The following is a 21,095-nucleotide window of genomic DNA, read 5'->3' on the forward strand; positions in this document are numbered from 1 at the left end:
GTACTACAGCGAAAGTGCTCCCCCGTGCGTAGTGCTCCCCAAGCGCACTCCCGTACGAGTGACCCCCCGCACAAGCTAACTCAGGACCAGATAATAATAATAATAATTAATAAATTATTGAATAAATAAATTCCCAAGGGTCACAATCAAGTCCGTGTCGGAAAGCAAAGACGGACGGCCGCGATCCCCCCACGTCGCGGCTTCTCATTGGGTTGCCGTCACATCAGGCGCAGCAACGTTGGCGATTGGTCCACGTTGCGCAATCGTAATGGCTATAAATGTGGAATATTTTATTAGGAAAAAATCACAGCCCACCAAACCATCCTTAAATGCCGATTCGTGTTGACGGAGCTGAAGACACCTGTCGCCTCCAACGATCCTCCACGGCGAAACGACACTCTCACCTCAGAAAATCACCCGCCCTCCGAAAAAAAGGTAAAAACTCTCTCTCTCTGTCTCGACAGTCCACTGTTATATTTGTATTTTCCCATTTCTGTTCGTCTTTCCTTCTAATTTCTTTTGTCTTTTCTGATTGTGTTTTTGGGTCTTTTTTTTCTGATTTTTTGTTCGGTGTCGCTTGTCTGAGTCTTCGGGGAGCGAGAATTTTTCATTGCAATTGCATGAAAATGTGAATTTGGTACAGTTTATTGTGAAATTGAGAAGTTACACGGGTGGGGTTTTGGTGTTTTATTTTTTTTTTTGGGTTTTAATTCTTAGAATTATATATGGGGATTGTGTCTGGCGCTGAATTAAGGTTTGGTTTTTGGGTTTTGTTTAAACATCATTTCTTCGGATGAAAAGATTGGATTCGTGAGTTCCAAGGCGGGAGTTGGCGTTAAGATTGATTTCCCAATGCTTCGTCGGCTTTGGTAAATGATTAATCTCCATGGATCTGTAGTTGAAGAAAAATATAGAGCAACTAAATGGAGTATCTAAGACTTTGGTTTGATCTGATCAGTGCGGGGTGTTCAAAACAATTCTACTTTGCTTATCACTTGAAGATGGGATCAAATTTTATATGTTATTTTTTGTGTTCTGAAGACGTGCATCTCTTTTTTTCTTTTTTATTTGTTTTGGCGGGGTGGGTTGGGGAAGGGGGAAGGGTGGGGTTGGGGTTGTTCTGTTTAGGCCTGGACTGGTTTGAAGTGAGACAGGTAGATAGGTTTTGATAAGCACACTAAAAATTTCTGAAGATGCTGCCCTAGACCAAGCAGAAAGTCGATAAAAAATTTGACCGTACCTAGTTGGTTACTAGAACTTAAAACTTTTTGGTGTTAGATATTTTGTGGGTATTTGAATTATGTTATTAAAATTTTGTCCTTTAAAGATGGGTGCCTTATCTGACTCAGTTTAAATCATTTTCTTGGTTTGGTTTGGTTTGAAATTTGGATCTGAAGTTGAAGAAAACAAGCTGAAAGGAACTTGTTTTGGTAAATTCTGGGTCTTAATTAGAAGAACACAAGCTGAGGGGAAGTGCGGTTTCTAACTAATCTCCTTGAGTTGAATGGATGTATAAGTAAAACCAATTGCTTCCGTACGTTGGTACCACTTATTCACACTCTTCATAAATGGGATCTCATATGAACTTCAAGAACATTGCCATGCCACCATCGGACGGCAGTGGTGGGAAGCTGTTGGGAAATTCCCAGTTGGCACGACAGCCTTCAATCTACTCTCTGACTTTTGAAGAGTTCCAAAACACCTTCAGTGGAATTGGAAAGGATTTTGGATCAATGAACATGGATGAACTTTTAAAGAACATTTGGACTGCTGAAGAGACTCAAAACATGGCATCCTACGGTAATGCAGGAGAAGGGAATGTCCCTAGTGGCAATTTGCAAAAACAGGGTTCTTTAACTTTGCCACGGACGCTCAGTCAGAAGACTGTTGATGAAGTTTGGAAAGACTTGCTTAAAGAAAGTAGTGGTGCTAAAGATAGGAGTGGAGGTGGTGGATCAAATTTGATGCAAAGGCAACAGACTTTGGGAGAGGTAACACTGGAAGAGTTCTTGGCGAGGGCAGGTGTAGTGAGAGATGACACTCAAACATTTGGAAGGCCAAGTAATACTGGATTTTTTGGGGAGTTATTGCGAGCGAATAATAGTAGCATTTTGGCTCCTGGGTTCCAACAGCATGGTGGGAATAGCTCAACAATCACTAATCAGATTGTAAAGAATGATAATTCGATTCCCAATCAATGTTCAAATATAGCACTAAATGTTGGTGGAGTAAGGTCTTCTCAACAACCGCAGCAGCAACAACAAATGCAACAGCAACAGCAGCAGCAGCAGCAGCAGCAGCAGCAGTTCTTCCCTAAGCAGCCTACTGTGGCTTTTGCTTCTCCAATGCATTTAGTAAATAGTTCTCAGCTGTCTACTCCGAGCACAAGGGGTGCTATTGTGGGGATTGCAGATCCATCCATGAACAATAATGTAGTTCAAGGTGGTGGCCGACAAAGTGGAGTGGGCATGGTTGGTTTAGGAGCTGGGGCTGTCACAGTTGCAGCAGGATCTCTTGGAGGCCATATATCTTCAAATATTATTGGGAGGAATAATGTGGACAGATCCTTATCACCACCAAGTTCTTTTGCATTTAATGGAGGTTTCCGGGGAAGGAAATGTGGCCCTGTGGAGAAAGTAATTGAGAGAAGGCAAAGGAGAATGATTAAAAACAGAGAGTCAGCTGCTAGGTCACGAGCTCGTAAGCAGGTGATTTTGATTAAACAGCCATTTTCCATTCCTTATAGATGCTTTACACTATTTATTTTTTGTTTCTCCTTTTCTCCTCATAGTTAACTTTGTTTTGTGAAACTAATTGATCAAGCGATTTTACAGTTACACTTGCAGTTTCTGATGTTGGATTGGTTGGTTTGAACCATGCGACTGCAGTAGATTTTAAATTCATATATAGACTTAAGACCAGTTGTATGAACTTATGATATCATACTGCTTCGCATAGTTCTCTATTTGCTGTAAAGAAAATGGTTTTGGTAATCAGCCTTCATAGTTTATGTCAGGTCTACTCACCATTTCAGAACTCTGGTTAAGCAGTAGAACCTCTGGATTGGAATACGAACACATGAGACACTTCCACCTCTCTTCCTCTCTCCCCCGCCCCCCCACCCCACCCACAAAAAAAAAACTTAAATGGTGCACTTATAAACAAACAAACAAAACCAAGCCTTAGTCCCACTAAGTGGGGTCGGTTACATGAATCCTTTTCCGCCAATTTATGCGATCATGGATCATTTCTTTTGATAGATTCAAGGATATTAAATGGTGCACTTATAATGTTTCATTATTAGTTCTCAGCTGTCTACTCCGAGCACAAGGGGTTCTTTTGTGAATCTTGCCTTTTGTCAACAGTTTGATTAGTTCTGAACATGCTGTAACCATACAAACATGATGTTTAACTCATTCAAAATATCTACATTCTAAATATGATGTTTAATCACTCAAAATAACTGAAGAAGTGTAGGTGGATCGACTCATCAAGTTCCCATTGAAATAGGATACACACAAGGAAAAGCACTTGCCATTCGTTGGTTATTAGGGGCATCCTGAAAACATCCGGGTAGAAATATGGCTTTCAAATTAAGTTCCGAATTAGTGGATGCTGCCAAAGGGAGTGGCGATGCCATACGCAAAAAGGAAGAGACTCATAGAATGGCAGAGGCAAATAGAGCTTTTGCACATTTTCGTTAATCCATGAACAAGATCTATATAGACACATACTAAGGCATAAGATAAAACAAAGAGGAAAATTAAGGACAAAGAAATATATTATATTTAACACTAAAAACTAATGGAGCATACATCTGCCCTGGGGCATAATATCAATTTATCTGTTGAAATTATTTGTTGAAATAACCTATCTTCAGGTTCTAGGCCCTAGCTTGGTTGTGAAATGTTAGTCAAGATCGTTAACTGTTCGCTAAAATTATTTTGCTTATTCCTGGCTGGGATTGGGCAGGCATACACTTTGGAACTGGAAGCAGAAGTTGCAAAACTCAAAGAGCTGAACCAAGAATTGCAGAAAAAACAGGTATATCATTGGATGTATTCAAAAAGCTGGCCACACATAGAATGTTTGTAGGAAAATTTTTGGCTGGGGTAAACCCTCATTGACTGTATATTTGTGGCTGCAGGCAGAAATTATGGAAATGCAGAAAAATGAGGTACATATCTTTATTTATCTGTATAGTTGTTTTTGAAGTTGTAATGATAAACTGATGGATTTTATTTTATATATAAAATAAAATAAAACATAGTTGTTAGTCTTGAACTCGTGATAGCTTAATTTACATTGTTGATTGACGAAATATGATTGTGTGTAATTATGTCATGTTTGGTTTGCAAAATGAAGTGGAGTAGGAATGAAATGGAATGAAAATTTGAATGGAGAGCATGAAGACATCACATGATAAATTCGATTCCATTTCATCCAATTCCAATCCATTCCTATCTACCAAATATGTAGTTAGTGTTGAGTCTTGTTTTCTTATCTAATTGGATGGATATGGTGGTGGTGTTTCCATTATTTCCTTAAGAAATTGCCAGCAACAACAGTAAGGATATATAATGTTATAGACATGATAAAGGCATCTGCTCCAATTCTAAGATTGGGAAGGTTTATCGGCCATTTTTCTTTTTCTTCGTCAGATTGTGAAGTTTTTAACTGCCACCATGTGGCTTAGTATGAGCTTTCTTAAAGGGATGAATTGCTGATACATGAGAATTTTGTCAGGAACAACTTCTATTGGTGAAAAAGGAATGCCCATTGATACTCCTAATTCTTATTATTTACCTTTAATACTTTCCCTTCTGCTTTTGCTATATAGTGGCAATTTATCAATAATCTCAGTCTCCTATATGGGTATTTTTTTTAATCCACATAAATCTTATTAAAAGATTGTGAACACTGCCTGCTGCCCCACGAGCACATGTCATTTACTCTTTAACACAAGTACAAGGCAACTTGAAAAAAGCCTCAGCAATGACAGTAACCTGAGGCAGTAGATTCATGCAGATAACCAAATCAGAAGGCAACTTGAAGAAGGAGATAATAATAAGCTGCATAATATGTTGTCCTCCTCTTTTTATCTATCACATTATGATTTATGATTTAGAAGTGGATTGCATATTCCATCCTTGACCTTCCTGTAAAGTATGAACACTCCTTTGCTTGCCTAGTTAAATTAACCAGTAAAATAAAATCCTAATTGTATTTGTTGAACAAGGCACTTCTGTAAAGTGGGAACTTGCTTTTCAAATGGCAGGAAAAAAGGGCTGATTTATTGTTCTTTCTTTCTTCTTGTGCGGCTTTGTGTTTTGCCAGATCATGGAGACAATGAATCCGCAACGAGGAAGTAAACAACAATGCTTGAGGAGGACACTAACAGGCCCCTGGTAGATTAAACTGGATCAAGATGTGCTGCTTGCCACGTTGCCCTGGACTACAAAAACTTGGCACTGGCAATCTGAAAAGGATTATCAACAGTGATTACTTCATCTTATGTTCTAGGAGGGGTGGGTAGCTGCTTGTAAAAGTGCTGATTTGTGTAAAGTGAAGAAATAGTGATTAATTTAACCCTGTAGGTTGAACTCTCCCGTTTCTCTGATCTGGGTTTGCTTCTAAATTATAACCAATGGCATGTAGGTTGGCAAAGGAATGTGCATTTGAGTGTGTGTTTTTTACACTCTTTTTCTTCACTCCTGTTCATGGTGCCTTATTCTGCTGTTGAAGCTTGGCTTGATTAGCTTCTTATAATGTGGAATTTGGTATAAAAGCAAAGCGCACTTGTCTCTCTTGTTTTGGTAAAGTGCACAATGAAATGCTTGCTGCTAATCCAGTGGTGCTACTTCATGTTATTAAACCAAAACACAAGGCATAAAAATCGATCTTGACACGTTGCAATTGACAGTCTTTCTAAACGGTTCCTTCCATCCTAATTTGTTGCTGCCTTCTTTCAAATGTGGATGGCTCAAAAATAAAGTAAAACCAACTCTCTTCTTAACATCTCCAAGCCCCATTATCCCATATACCACACAAAGTCATCCATTGCACACCATTAACAAAACATATATACCAGGTGCAAATTCAACATTGTTATATTGACTAAATTCAAAGTCATCATATTTAGTGATGCATTTTGTTTTGCATGTACGACGAGGACAAAAGAACATGCCCAGTACTCCTAATCAGTTTGACCTCTGAGAGAAAATGCAAGGTTCTCTAAGGAAGGTTGACATGTGAACATTAGAGATGCTATACATTGAAGTCAATAGTTTAGTCTCTTGTTCAGAACCTTGTCCCTTTTTCCCCCTTCTAACAATGGAAAGAAAGTATAAAATACAATACAATCCACATCCATGCCATTTCAGTATCATTTTATGATTTTTAGCTGGCAGAGAGCAGCCACTATCCCATGCCACATCTGAGCGAAGAATAATCTGCAACAAAAAGCCAATATAGATTATCAGTATACATGATTTATTATTTCAGGTCAATGCACAGGGTTGAGTGATTGAGCATTCAAATGCCTACCTGAGTCCGTGACCAAGCTTTTGATATCTGAATGGCAGATGCATACCATGCAATCAGCCAAGCGACACTGGCACGAAATGCAAGCCCCATGCACAAGCAAGTCTGACCCTTTCTGTGTTTTTGGTGAAGAATGTACTTTAGACCTTGTAGACTAAACCTTTGAATTTCAACAGCTAAAGAACTAGCAATAAAATCATCGTGTCTCGGTTAATTTGGGATTAGAAACTCACACTGATAGCATGCAGTTAAATAATCTCCTTTATCCATGACGACTACAAAATAGATCATTCTAGTTTCTGGGATACTCAACAACAAGGGCTTCCGCTACACATCTCGCCCTTCCATGACCAAAAAGCTTGCTCACAATAGCCAATGCGAGATCAGTCACAGTAGCAAGTCCCGTGCTTGTGATCAGTTTGCCATCAATAACTACTCTCGCACCATCCCCCACATTGTTGGCAAGCTTGCTTATAACAGAGGGGTGAGCAGTGGTTTTTCTATCCTGTTTTTGGAGGAACCTTAAGTAACTGCTTAAAAGCAGCTTCTTAAAGATGACAAATGTCAATTTGCTTAAACTTACCTTAAGTAACCCTTGTTCATGTAGGACTGCTGGTGAAGAGCAGATTGCTCCATATATTCTTCCAGCAGATTCCTGTTCTTTGAGAAGCTTCTTCAAAACCTTGGATTTGTGTAGCCGTCCAACCCCTGCAGGGCCTCCCTGAGATTTGGATAAATTAACTCCTTAATACTATGGTGTTGATTGAAAAAGAAAAAGAGATCTATCAAGGTTATACTGCATAGTCAGCATGGAATGTGCTTGCAACAGTTGAGAAGCAAAAACCAGGAGCATGCAAAATAAGCATTTAAAAATATGGGGTGACAAAACACCAGCAACCCAAGTTTAAACCAAAGAAGTTTTGTATACCTGTGGTCTGGAGGAAAGTCTTGGTTACTTTTAACCAAGCCCAAGTTGATGCTAGAATGAAAATTCAAAATCTTATCCAGATTAATACTCTCTTGATACTGAACTTCATTAATAAATAATGCAACTAAAACTAATTCTTTTATTTCTAAGGCAATGTGTTTCTCTCACCGGAAGAATAATCAAATCATATATCAACTCAGCAGCATTGCCAATTGACTTGTCTGCAACAATCTTTGTGCCTCGAGAAGCCAAAATCTGCACAGATTTTTCAATTGAAGCAACCACAACATCGACCTTAGCTCGCCGTAGAATATCCACCACTGTTACAACTTCAATCTCTTCAGAACCATTGGCAACTGGTACGAGAACCTGGGTAACATCTTAAGGATCAGAATATTTAGGGCTTAAATAGTAGGAGAAAAGCTAAGAGCTACAATTTCACATGTTACAAAAGATACTTCATAAATAGTACATAGAAGTATGGTGGCATGCTGCCAACTGCCAAGCTCAGAAAATGCAGATAAAAAGAAAGCGTTTGGAAGAAAAAAATTTTGAAACAGCGTGCCAATAGAATTGCATATTAAGTTTAAACGTTTCAGGCGAACAAGAAATTCAATGCAGAAAACATCACATGACTGAAGCTCACCAAATCCCATTTGAATGAAAAATAAAATTTCTGCATAAGGAAACTATTAAAATGATTGGGAAAAAATGCCCACTCCCCAATTGAAAAATTAATCATATTTATCCAATGAGCACAAACCAGATAATATCCCTTGTCTGAAAAGTATAGTAAAGCACACTGTAACCATCAAGGTTGGTACATCTTATCTTAGTAAACAAAACAATAGAAAGAAGATATTAAAATAATGGCTCAAAATGTAACTGTACACAAACAATGAAGCTGCATACATGCAGATAAACATGACAGGCTTGTGCAGGGAAACAGAAACAGAAAAAACTTACATGAGGGGTATGACCAACAGACCATTCAACTTTGTTGAATTCCTTCTTCCTAGGTCTACCCTCAGCAGGCACTAGCTAAGAAACAAGTGAAGTAAAGTTGGATCAAGATGACTAGCACAGAAGATAACAGAAGCCGGAATAATATGAAAAGAATGATAGCAAATAATATGAAAAAAAAAAAATGAAAGAGAAATTCACATGAGCAAAAGGCATCCAGCAATAAATGGATCTACCACAATGCAGAAATAACAATTTACATTATCAATTCCTCTCCCAAGAGACCTTTCATTGTCGTGCATTACCCACAATGCCTTAACTCGAGCAAGTTAAATAATACTGGTGTTTGCAGCACATGATTTGTGCTGGCCATCTTATCTCCTAATAATGGATAGTGAGCGGCAGTGGATATTTGAAAAACCGTTACTCCATTCTTTTTCTTTTCTCGAATTTACAAACTATCCACTAATCAGACCTAGTAACTATTAAAGCTAATAGATACAAATTAAATAAACCAGTATCTGAACCTATTTATTCTCTTCCTTTTATTAAACCATAATGTTGAAAACAATTAACTGTCACTCAATTTCATGTGAAAGATGTGCAAACACATGTGGACTGGCTTCAAATACAAATTATCCATTGGTTCCTTTGTCTCAGGCCAGAATGTTGGAAACAACTGTTGCTCAATGCCATACAGAAAATGTGCAAATGCTTTCCTTGTAGTGGATTAAAATATTGGAAGCAACTTCAACCTAGTCTCTTAGGAAAAACTTCAGCCTAGTTTTGTAGGGAAAATGTTACAATTGATATAATGGCACATGCATATATGGAAAAGACCATCTGCAGAAACATCTAATTTCACAATGACATGGTCAGGCGGACTCATCATCAAACAGCTGAAGCACAATGTTCCTACTTGGAATTCACTTTCCCAATCATAGCCTTATCTAATTACACCTATATATTGCTAAAAATTGCAAGACAAAGATAATATGACAAACAATATTTTTTCAGGTCTCACCAGCAATTCTCCAATCTCATTTGCAGCAGACTCCCCAAAAAGCTGCTCCACTAATGAAAGAGCAAACTCAAAAGCAGTTCCAGGACCACGGCTCGTTGTAAGCTCTCCTGAGACTTGGATATTTGATTTAACAGCCCAGAACGTTGGAAGCTTGTCAATGAATGCAGGATGACAGGTGGTCTTGCATTACAAACTACAACCCACTTAGCCACCAAGATGCATGGTAATCTAGTATGCACAAAGTGAACGAAATTAAAATGAACTGGAAGAAAGTAAAATACCTTCTTTTTCCTCAGAAGACCCCATGGCAGAAGAGCAACTGCTGGGGCAGCACAGATTGCTCCATATAATCTTTTTTTCTCCACTTGTTTGCTCATGATTTTCCTGAGAGTTTCACAATCTCTTAAACGTGCAGAGCCAGGCATTCCTCCCTTAAGACAATGCAAATCACATCAGTCATCAAAGGCATTCAATTATCAAATGAAAATAAAAGAAGACCCATCACCAAGGGCCTGTATGGATGCATTTCATGAATTCTGCATATTGTTATAGCTTTTTGTTCCCTAAATCATGATGCTAAAAGCAGAATAATATAGTTAAACCACAATGAAAGCCTCTTCATTAAAACACATAATAATCCAAATAACCCAAAAACAAAATGAGGCGACTGAAGCTGGTGGCAGCTGGGGAGGTAGTCGCGTTGGTGTTGGCATCAGCATTCGCAGTGTTAGTTTCAAATTTGCATATCCCAACCCCCTAGTCCCAATCATGTTTTCGGTCTTCTAAGGCGCATTTACATTGAAATGTAATACCCAAAATACCAACCGGCAGAGCAACAAGATCAAAAATTTCGTCAGAGCAGGCCGAAATGGACGTATCGGCTACCAGTCTCGTACCACCAAATGCTTCAACTTCAAGCTGGGGCTCAACCGATGCCACAATCACCTGCGCGCCGGCCCGGCGCAGAACATCAATCATTATGACAGCTTCCATTTCTTCCGTGCCAAACCCAATCGGAACCAGAACCTACACACGCAAGCAGATAATTTAAAGCACTTCAAAACCCCAAAGTCGAGTCACTATGGACCGTTCAGTCACCGAGAAAAATATAACAGAGTAAAATAAATTTAAGATTGTATTTAACATGAATTTCCAGTCCTGAAATTGAACTTGGGTAGATCTGAGGAAAATACAGAGTACGTCTCAAATAAAACGAAAACCCACTCCAATTATCCCAGGGTTAAACTCTGCTGCAATCTAGCTGAGCGTTATTTCTTTGGAAGAAGACAATAGAACTGAATTCTAAGTTCAAAATTTTCATTTCCATTGACTTTCCCCTCCATTTTCCCAGCAACCAAACATATGGCTAGACTTCAAGGGTTTATCCAAAGGTACCGTTAAAAGCTAGAAGTACCTTCTTGGCAGGAAGAGAAGGCGTCGGGCTTGCGTTGTTCGTGGTGGTTGTTGTTGGCGGTGGTGAGGGTGGTGACGAAAGCGTCTTGGTGGGTCTTGAGGAGCGCTTTGAAGTGGGCGTTTTCCGCTGCTGAGCGGCGATACATGGGGCAGATGAGGGAAGAGACGGTGAAACGGAGGCCGCCATTGGTGATTGCTTCTTGAGACGAGATGGGTTCAGATAGGGTGGCGAGAAGAGAGGCAACAGAGTCTCCATTGTAGTGGAAAAAGAAACATAGTCACCGGGTTGCAAACTTGCAGAGCCGTCCTTTATCCGAGACTGGATAGTGTAACATTATTATAATCAAATAATTCTTGAAGACTATTTTTTATTTTATTTTTAAATAGAAATTATCGATAAAATTCAAATTTAGTTCTTTAACTATTATTTATATTATCGATTTAGACAAAACTAAAAAATGAATTTTATAATTTTGAAAATTATTATCAGTACTTTAATTGTTAAAATTGGCTTCCGTGAATAATTGTTCACTGGGTATAAAATTTTTTAATTAAAGTTAAAACAAAATGATTAAAATAAAAATATTCTTTAAATTTCTAGATTTAATAGCATATCAATTGTGCACTAAATATTAAGTTTTAAAATACAACAGTAAAATAAAATTACTATAATTAATATATTTGCATTAGTATAATTTAAATAATTTTTCTTTTTCTTTTTTCTTTTGTTTTAATTGTATATATTTTGTTATTTTATTTAAAGATAAAAATGAGTATGAATTAAACTGATTTTTAAAATTATTAACTAAAATGTGATTAATTTTTATTTTTATTGTCATAATTATTGTCATTAGTATGATTGAATTGTTTAGTTCGCAAGTTGACATAAAATAAGTTATAATAGGAGATGTTAGTCTATATTTTGGATAACACATGGTGGAATTTGATTGGTCAAGATTGACAGGCTACCCCCAACATGAAACTGACGAGGAAATACACATCCCCCCCCCCACCCCAAAAAAAAAGCGACTTTTGTCTCCTTTTCTTCACCAAAGTTCTAACAATTTGTTCGCTTCCACAAATTAGGGCATACCTCCTTTCTTTGGATCTTTGGATCTTTGGATCTTTGTTCACTCTCTCTCTATTCTTTTCTTTATTTTCTTTTCACGACAACACAAGCAAAAACTACATAATGTTTTCGAACCTATGTGATATCTTCAAATATGAATAGTGGGGATAGTTTCTTATATCTACCAATAGACAAACAAAGAAAAAGCCACAAATCTGTTTAAGGGGCAAAAATCCATGTGAAATACATCATGGACTCGTGATGGATCTAGTACGTACTTCCTCAGTATAGACACGTGAAATACATCATGGACTCTAAATAAAACCGGAGGTAAGGTCACTCAATAAGCAACTGAACCTATCCTTTCAAGGATTTCAAAAGGCCCGATATACCGAGGACTTAGCTTCTCCTTCTTCCCTAACCTCATCACCCCTTTCATCAAAGCGATTCTCAGGAATACCATATCTCCTACCTCGAATTCCAACTCTCGTCGACAAGTGTCAACATAACTCTTCTGTCAACTCCAAGCTGCTTTGATTCTTTCTCTAATTAATTCGACATTTGCAGAGGTCTGCTGAATTAATTCTGGACCCAGTATTTTCCGCTTACCTACCTGATCCCAGTATAACGGAGATCGACACTGACGACCATACAAAGCCTTATAAGGTGTCATCTCTATGCTTGCCTGGTAACTGTTGTTATAAGCAAACTCAACAAGCAGTAGATATCGTATCCAACTATCACCGAAATCTAGTACATAAGCCCGCAACATATCCTCTAATGTCTAAATAGTCCTCTCCAGCTGTCCATCCGTCTACGGGTGAAAAGACGCACTGAACGTCAGTTGCGATCCCAAGGCACCCTATAAACTCTTCTAGAAACGAGATGTAAAACACGGATCCTGATCTGAAACAATAGAAATATGGACACCATGGAGTCATACCACCTCCTGCACATAAAGTTCTGCCAGCCTATTTAGAGAGTAGCTGACTCTAATTGGAATGAAATGTGCAGTCTTCGTCAGCTGATCCACTATAACCCATATGGCATTCTGCCCATGCACCACCGCAGGTAAACACATCACAAAATCCATTGAGACATGTTCCCACTACACATAAAGTTCTACCAGCCTATTCAGAGAGTAGCTGACTCTAATTGGAATGAAATGTGCAGTCTTCGTCAGCTGATCCACTATAACCCATATGGCATTCTGCCCATGCATCGCCGCAGGTAAACACGTCACAAAATCCATCGAGACATGTTCCCACTATCACTCAGGGACGTCAAGTGGCTGAAGAGGTCCTGCCGATTTCTGATGTTCTGCTTTGATCTATTGATATGTTAGGCACTGTTCTACAAAATGGGCGATCTCTCTTTTCATGTTAGACAACCAGAAAGATTCCCTCAAATTCCAGTACATTTTCGTACTACCAAGATGTACAGTGTAGAGTGAACGATGTGCCTCCTCCAAAATGACCCGTTTAATCACGGCATCATTCGACACACAAACCCTGCCACGAAATCTCAATAACCGATCGCCAGAAATACTAAAATCTGGCTTTAACGCTTTCTGAATCCCCTCCGTAACCTCAACCAACTCGAGATTCTCCTTCCGCGCCACACGGATCCTCTCCTACAAGGTTGGCTATACCACCAAGCTAGCAAGGACAGCCTGATGATTTCCTTCTACTACCTCCAAACTCAACCTCTTAAGGTCCATACAGATCTGATGCTGAACCTCCACTGCCGAGACTGACGCATCAACAGACTTCTGACTTAGAGCATCAGCTACAACATTAGCCCTTCCTAGATGATAGCTAATAATATAGTCGTAATCCTTTATCAACTCAAGCCATCTGCGTTGTCTCTTGTTAAGCTCCTTCTGGGTGAAAAAGTATGTAAGATTTTTATGGTCAATAAAAATCTCACACCTTTCACCGTATAAGTAGTGCCTTCAAATTTTCAGTGCAAACACTACCGCTGCTAACTCCATATCATGCGTCGGGTAGTTCTTCTCGTATTCTTTAAGTTGACGAGAAGAGTAAGCAACTACCTTGCCATGCTGTATTAGAACACAACCAAGACCCCTTTTCGAAGCATCACTATAAATAACGAAGCCACCATCATTGGATGGAAGATTCAGAATTGGAGTAGTGACCAATAGCCGTTTCAGCTCCTAGAAACTCGGCTTGCACTCATCTGTCCAATCATACCTCATGTTCTTCCGCATGAGTCTCGTCAAAGGGCTTGCTAAACTAGAGAACCCTTCCACAAACCGACGGTAGTAACCTGCAAGTCATAGAAAACTTCTGACCTCTTGTACATTCTTCGGTCTCACCCAGTCCACTACTGCTTCAATCTTACACAGGTCCACTTATATACCTTCTTTAGACACCAATGCCCTAGAAATGCAATATGTTCCAACCAGAACTCCCACTTCTTCAGTTTAGCATACAACCTCTTATCTCTAAGCATTTGCAATACTAGCCTCAAATAAACTTCATGCTCTACAGCACTCCTAGAATATACTAGGATATCATCGATAAATACCACAACGAACCGATCCAGATATTTATGGAAGACTCTGTTCATCAAATCCATAAAGGTTGCAGGTGGATTAGTTAAACCAAAAGGCATAACCATAAATTCAAAATGGCCATACCGGGTTCGAAATGCAGTTTTCGAGACGTCCTCCGCTTTCACCTTCAGTTAGTGATACCCAGACCGTAGGTCAATCTTGGAGAATACCTGCATGCCCTGAAGTTGATCAAACAAATCATCGATCCTGGGTAGTGAGTATTTATTCTTTACTGTCACTTTGTTAAGCTCTCTATAGTCGATGCATATCCTCATCGACCCATCCTTCTTCTTCACAAATAACACTGGTGCTCCCCAAGGAGAAACACTACGTCGAATGTACCCCTTGTCTAGCAGCTTCTGAAGTTGTTCTTTCAACTCTCTCAATTCTGCTTAAGCCATACAATACAGAGCTTTTGATATCGGTCGTACCTCGAGCTAACTCAATAGCAAATTCCACTTCGCGGTCCGGAGGTAACCCTGGCAAGTCCTCTAGAAACACATCAGGGAACTCACGCTGTAACGCCCCAAACCCTTAAATCTGGGTCCTGTGCATTATACCTAATAAAATCCCTGATATTCTATTATTAAACCATACATACGCAGTGGAAAACACAACTATGAACCTCAATCATACAAATAATACCAGAGTTTCCTAGTTCTATCCATAGACCATAATATCCTTCAACACCTGCATTTCCATAATTACATATATCTCTAAAACATTTCAGTATGTTCACAAACTTTCTTTTCTCCACAGACTTAAAATATAAGGATATAAAACATAAATATTTAAATTTTCCAAAATTAACATAAAAATATACCCTTTTCTTTTTCTATTTCCCAATAATGCTATAAAAACCTCGAGCTCTCAAAGCTCGATCTCGAGGAAATCCTGAAAAAATAAATAAATTTATATTCGGGCGAGACACATCTCAGTAAGGGAAGAAACCATATATTAAAACAGTGTGTGGCCAACATGAGTTTATATATAACATAATATTTAACATTTGAAAATCCTTAACATAATTTTCGAAATCATTCCCTGATCCTAATTAAACACATACAAATGTTTAACCCACGAGATTACCCGAGGATAGGGGTGATTACCCGCCCATACAAGTAGCACCCCTCTGCTCTAATACATTTGACAACCCAAAGGTCACAACTAAAGCATACCAGGGCACTCACCTTACTCAGTAAGCCCTCAAGTGATAAATTGATCTCATACTTACACAGTTCATACAAAAGTTTACAGGCAAAGGCCCTAAGGATAAAGAAATCTACCAGCCCATACAAGTAGGTTTCCTCTGCCCTAGTATGTTATGCGGCTACTGCCACATCTGTAGCTACTAGTGCACTCGCCTTACTCAGCAAGCCCTCAAGCGAAAGGTACGCCTCGCCCAATCGTAACATGTTCTACGTACATAGATACTTCTAATATCATAATACATCGTTCTTTCTATCATTATTCAATCATACACATCTGTTCATATTCATGGCTTAACATTGCATTACATTTCACTTTAAGTGACTCTTTCCCATTTTACATTGTTCACATTTCACATTTCATTTCCATTCCATTCATTTCCCTTTTCATTTCATTTTCATTTCATACTCATTTTTATTTAATTCATAAATACTCAACATCTTTCCAGCCGTGGTTGGTTAGCTTCGGCATCCTTTCAGCCGTAGTCGACATCTTTTCAGCCGTGATTGGTTAGTTTCGGCATCCTTTCAGCCGTGGTCGACATCTTTTCAGCCGTGATTGGTTAGTTTTGGCATCCTTTCAGCCGTGGTTGACATCTTTTCAGTCGTGGTTGTTTCCATGATTGTATTAACACTCACATGCAGCATATTTCATATATCATTTTCATGCTCATTTCATTTTCTGTATATCTTGCATCTCGTATATATATAACATAATTCCACACAAAATTCTATTTTACTCATGCCACACAATTTAGCAATAAAACTCATACACTGCCTGTAAAATAAGTCAACCAACATTTAATGTTTATATACTAAAAATACCTTTTATTTCTTACATAAATACTCTGAAAATATGTTTCCACTACATCAGTTCATTTTCACATATACATGTCTAATAAGCAGCCCTAAACTCGAAAAAAAAATATAATTAAAATGGCTGGCATTTTACCCATACTGAAAAATTACACGTACATATAACACAATTTATTTTTCATTTAATTCATAAAAATTCTGATTTAATATATAATTTTTCTCTTACCTGATTTCTTGAACTACGCCAACAAGGACTCCGAAAAATACCTGCGGTGTTCACCCGGACCGTGAAATTAAATTCCTAATTCCAATAAGTTATTCCTAAATAAAATATTATTTAAATATTTCCTAGGGCTATAATTCCTAAATAAATAATAATACCCTTAAATTTAGTCAAATTATCAAATTTTTCAAATCTCACTCTCGCTTTGGAGTAGGGCCTAGAAAATCTCAATTGAAAAATTACCTACGTCAAAATGACGATGACGACGACTAGGACCCCGTGGTGGTGTCTGTTCGTCGATTTAACCACATATTAACGGTGAAATTGAGAAAATATGAAAAAATTACCTTTCCCCAGGAGCAGTGCCTAAGCTGTTCCCATGAAAAATATGCTCCAGTAGAAATGTCGGCAGCGGAATCAGGATTCCAACGGCACCTTCCGTTTTTCGATCCGTCGCAAACTCGCCGAGTAATTAAGAGAATGAGAGAGACGGAGATGGAGTGGCTGGAAATATTTTCAAGGGGGGGGCGTGCAGCTCTGCAATCCTTCTTCTTCTTTCTTCTCTTCTTATCTCTTCTTTAGATTACTTTATATATATATTCTCTTATTTCAATTAGTTTTTTTTTTTTAAATCAAATGTAAAAATGTTTAATTTAATAACTAATTATTTAATTTATCTTAATTTAATTTAATTTCTTTAATTATTATTTTTTTCCCACGCCATTCCTTTTATTTATTTATTTGTTATTTTATTTATTTTTTTTTCAAATTATTTTAATCATTTTAAATTTCCGGATCTTTACACGCGCACTACAGAAATCATCTCCAATTCTCGTTCTTCTGCTGGTGTGTCTTTCACAAACGCCAGATACCCTTGGCACCCTTTAAGAAGTAGCCTTCTAGCTTGCATAGTAGAAAGGATACGTGGTGTAGAAAGCACACACGATCCAAGGAACTGAAATCCCTACTTTCTTGGTGGTCTAAACAACACCTCCCTCCTATGGCAATCATTATTGGCATAACTGGCAGACAACTAGTTCATCCCTAAGATGATATCAAAGACATACATGTCGTACACCATAAGATCAACTAGTAGCACCCTTCCCTGAATTTCAACTGGGAAGTACCTTACTACACCCAACCACAGATCCAGACAGTGTAGCTACCACCAGTTCATAATCTAACAATTGCACCTCTAATCCACACAATTTAACATAACTTGGAGAAATAAAAGAATGTGTTGCCCCGGAATCAAAAAATACAACTGCTTCATGAGAAAGCATGTAAATGATACCTGTGACTATGTCACCAGCGTTTTCAGAATCACCAGGAGTCAGAGAATACACCCTAGGGTGGGTCGTACCCCCTTGTCGACCGCCACGCTGTGTCGGAGCATTCCCTCTATATGGCTGCTGCGAGGCTCCATTGTTTCCCTGCATCCCACAGTCTCTCACCTGGTGCCCTTGCTTACCACACCGCATATAAGCCCCCGCAGACAACCAACACTACCCAAGGTGTCTTTTACCACACAAAGGGCAATGTTGAAAATGTGCGGTGTTCTGAGACATACCACCACTGTTCTTTTCCCAATTACCCTACTTTGCCCCAGATGAAAAACTAGGAGGTGCTAGCCTCCTCTTCGGAACCTGGACCTCTACATCCTCAAGCAAACACTCCTATGCCGCCGTGGCTTTATCAACCAGCATAGCAAAGTCTTGCAACTACAGAATCGCTATCTGCCTACGGATCTCCTTCCTCAAACCCCTTTGAAAACTTCCAAGCCTTTTTCACTTCATCCAGTATCACGAATGGAGCAAATTGAGACAGTTCCTGGAATTTGGCAGCGTACTCAGATTCATGAATTCCTCTATCTTCGCTTTTCTAACCGTGGCCAGAAAGTAACGTTCAAAGAAGAGCTCTTTGAATCAGGAGGCCCACGTCAACGCTATTGGTATAGGTCGGTGCTCTTCCATCTGTTTTACAGACACCCACCATCTCTCAGCCTCTCCTACCAACTTGAACGTGGCAAAAGTGACCTTTTGATTCTCCGTACAGTTCAAGACATCCAGGATCTTCTCGATCTCCTAGATCCAATTCTCAGCATGAACGGGATCTGCACTTCCTACGAAAGCCGTAGGCTTCAACTTGGTGAATTGATCAATGGAGCATCCCATCTCAGATGTGAGACGGTCCATTCGTCCGCACTACCTCAACCATAAGCTGCTGTGTGAAGTCACGCAACACACTAGTAGAATCGTTACCCGCCGCAGGGCCGGCACCCTCACCACTACTGCCTCCCACGTTGGCAGTAATATCCCTGGATTCTATCCTGAAAGAAAATTATAAGAATTCATTAGAAGGTAATAGCCTAAGCATCAACTAACACTACCATACTATAGACTCAGTTCCCTTAAATCCACATGCTGAGTATCGAGGTACTCCATTAATTTAACACCATCATTCTAACTCAAGTTCTGCTCTTCCACTTGGAAACAACACCATCAATAGATTGCCATGATTTTCTGAACACTTCGAATGATCCAGAAAAACACAGAATTCTCCCAATGGATTTCGTCTCCAGGTATACAAAACAAAAACCCGAGATTGTATCCATGTCCTATACTCTGGTATATTCTAAACTGCAGGAACTAGAAAATTCTTAATTCTGAATATATTCCTAACTAGGTAGCATGATTTAAATCACATTTTCAACTGGTAAAGGGCTCTAATACCAACTGTAATGACCCGACCCTTTATATGGACCCAAGTGTCACTCACTCATACAAATTACCTGTACTTGTTCAAGATACATAAACAAGCCACTCTAAATAGGGACATATTGGTGTAATTCATGCATAACGGGAATGTAAATGTTGCTGAAAAACATAACATTCATCGGGATTTCTAATAGACATATACCAGACTTTATTATTGTATCCTCAAATACCTTTATACAGACTTAGAACATATCCTATAATACAACCCCAAAAGAGGTATTCTAACTAAGTTCAATATACACATAAACCACTTACGTATGCTACAACCAAAACAATTCTCCAAGTCCTTTAATCAACTAGGACCAACGTCCCGATGGACCTGAAAACAAAGGTTGTATAATGGGGTGAGACACCTCTAGTAAGGAAGAAAGTGTTACAACAGTGTGTGATCACATATGCACATTTGAATAAAACCCATATATGTATATGTAAAACATTTCTTTACAATACTGCAATATATAAAATTTATTTGCAATTTCTAGTATTTAAATCATGCATATGAATATTAGAACAACGACTAATTTGTCATAACATGTTTTGCCTGTTTACCCCGTGGCACCGGTTGTGCACTGATATCTCCAACAATGTCTGTTCGTGCAGGCATTTGTCAAGTATCTAATATATAGTCCGACTGCCCCCATTTGGTCTATTATTTCACCAGTGATTTTATTACTCCTGCTAACTGACCATCTATGTACCCACACTGATTTACATGTGTGGTTGCACTATACCCTTCCAACTGAGGAATTCCCTGCCATTGGGAGTATCTTTCACCTCCATTAATGAAGCTTTTTCAACTTCTCACATCGGAGTATCTTTCAACCCCATTTACTATAGTATCTTTCAACCCCTTTTTTGGAGTATCTTTCAACCCCTTTTTGTACCAAGCTGTGGTTCCATTTATCATATATACAATTTATAGCAAAATATAGTAACCTGTGCAATTTCAGTATTTTCACAAATTCAGATAATTACATTAGGTTCAAACCGGCGCCTATCCACTCCGTTTACCCCTTTTTGTTTCACTGATAACGCTCAGTGTATAATTGGCCTCTATTTTCCACATTTTCCATATAACAAATTTGGAACTTCAGTTCCCATATCTCATATACATAGCATATCAAATTCATACATTTCCATTTCAACATATATCACACGAGTTCAATCCAAAAATCTTCTAAATGATAAAAATCCAATAAACATCATTTAAATGTAAAAGAAACGGATTCAAACATCTCCTACTACAGTTTAAATGAAAATAGGTGATTTTCACAAAATTTGGAGATCAAATGCCAAAATCCTCATTATTATCAAAAACCGTAAAAATCATAAAAACTAGCATTTCTACTTGGTAAAATTTAGCAAGTAAGCAGTTCAATCATACATATAAATATAAACTAACTTTTTAGTAGTTTAGTTTTTCCAAAAATAACTGTTGTAATTAAATTACCCTTACCTTAAACTCGAAACGAAACTACGTACGGAAACGATCCAAACCGACAACCCGGGATCCTGAAAACCTAAAACCACATAACATAGCCTTACTATAATTC

General features: G+C 38.5%; 2 protein-coding genes across 6 annotated transcripts; one reads left to right on the top strand and one right to left on the bottom strand.

The window, feature by feature from the left end:
- The first annotated feature begins 306 nt into the window (after window positions 1-306).
- On the top strand, window positions 307-5,667 carry LOC131156537 (bZIP transcription factor TRAB1-like). 4 transcript variants are annotated; one of them, XM_058110304.1, is made up of 5 exons: window positions 307-435; window positions 1,398-2,708; window positions 3,973-4,044; window positions 4,148-4,177; window positions 5,338-5,667. In XM_058110304.1, the coding sequence occupies exons 2-5, from the start codon at window positions 1,569-1,571 to the stop codon at window positions 5,410-5,412; spliced, it is 1,317 nt and encodes a 438-aa protein (XP_057966287.1). In that variant the 5' UTR covers window positions 307-435; window positions 1,398-1,568; the 3' UTR covers window positions 5,413-5,667. The 4 variants fall into 4 exon arrangements, with proteins under 4 accessions (XP_057966287.1, XP_057966289.1, XP_057966290.1 ...); XM_058110306.1 differs by lacking the exon at window positions 307-435 and adding an exon at window positions 468-869; XM_058110308.1 differs by lacking the exon at window positions 307-435 and adding an exon at window positions 589-637.
- Window positions 5,668-6,085: 418 nt separating this feature from the next.
- Window positions 6,086-11,190, bottom strand: LOC131156538 (protein DJ-1 homolog C). Of its 2 annotated transcripts, XM_058110309.1 has the most exons (10): window positions 10,873-11,190; window positions 10,284-10,484; window positions 9,740-9,889; window positions 9,459-9,638; window positions 8,438-8,512; window positions 7,640-7,840; window positions 7,127-7,264; window positions 6,777-7,048; window positions 6,547-6,658; window positions 6,086-6,452 (listed from the first exon to the last, which is right to left on the bottom strand). In XM_058110309.1, the coding sequence occupies exons 1-8, from the start codon at window positions 11,125-11,127 to the stop codon at window positions 6,836-6,838; spliced, it is 1,413 nt and encodes a 470-aa protein (XP_057966292.1). In that variant the 5' UTR covers window positions 11,128-11,190; the 3' UTR covers window positions 6,086-6,452; window positions 6,547-6,658; window positions 6,777-6,835. The 2 variants fall into 2 exon arrangements, with proteins under 2 accessions (XP_057966292.1, XP_057966293.1); XM_058110310.1 differs by lacking the exon at window positions 6,777-7,048 and having other exon boundaries at window positions 6,547-6,727.
- Window positions 11,191-21,095: the final 9,905 nt, after the last annotated feature.

This window comes from Malania oleifera, chromosome 5 (assembly GCF_029873635.1).
Source record: "Malania oleifera isolate guangnan ecotype guangnan chromosome 5, ASM2987363v1, whole genome shotgun sequence".
Classification (NCBI taxonomy): Eukaryota; Viridiplantae; Streptophyta; class Magnoliopsida; order Santalales; family Ximeniaceae; genus Malania; species Malania oleifera.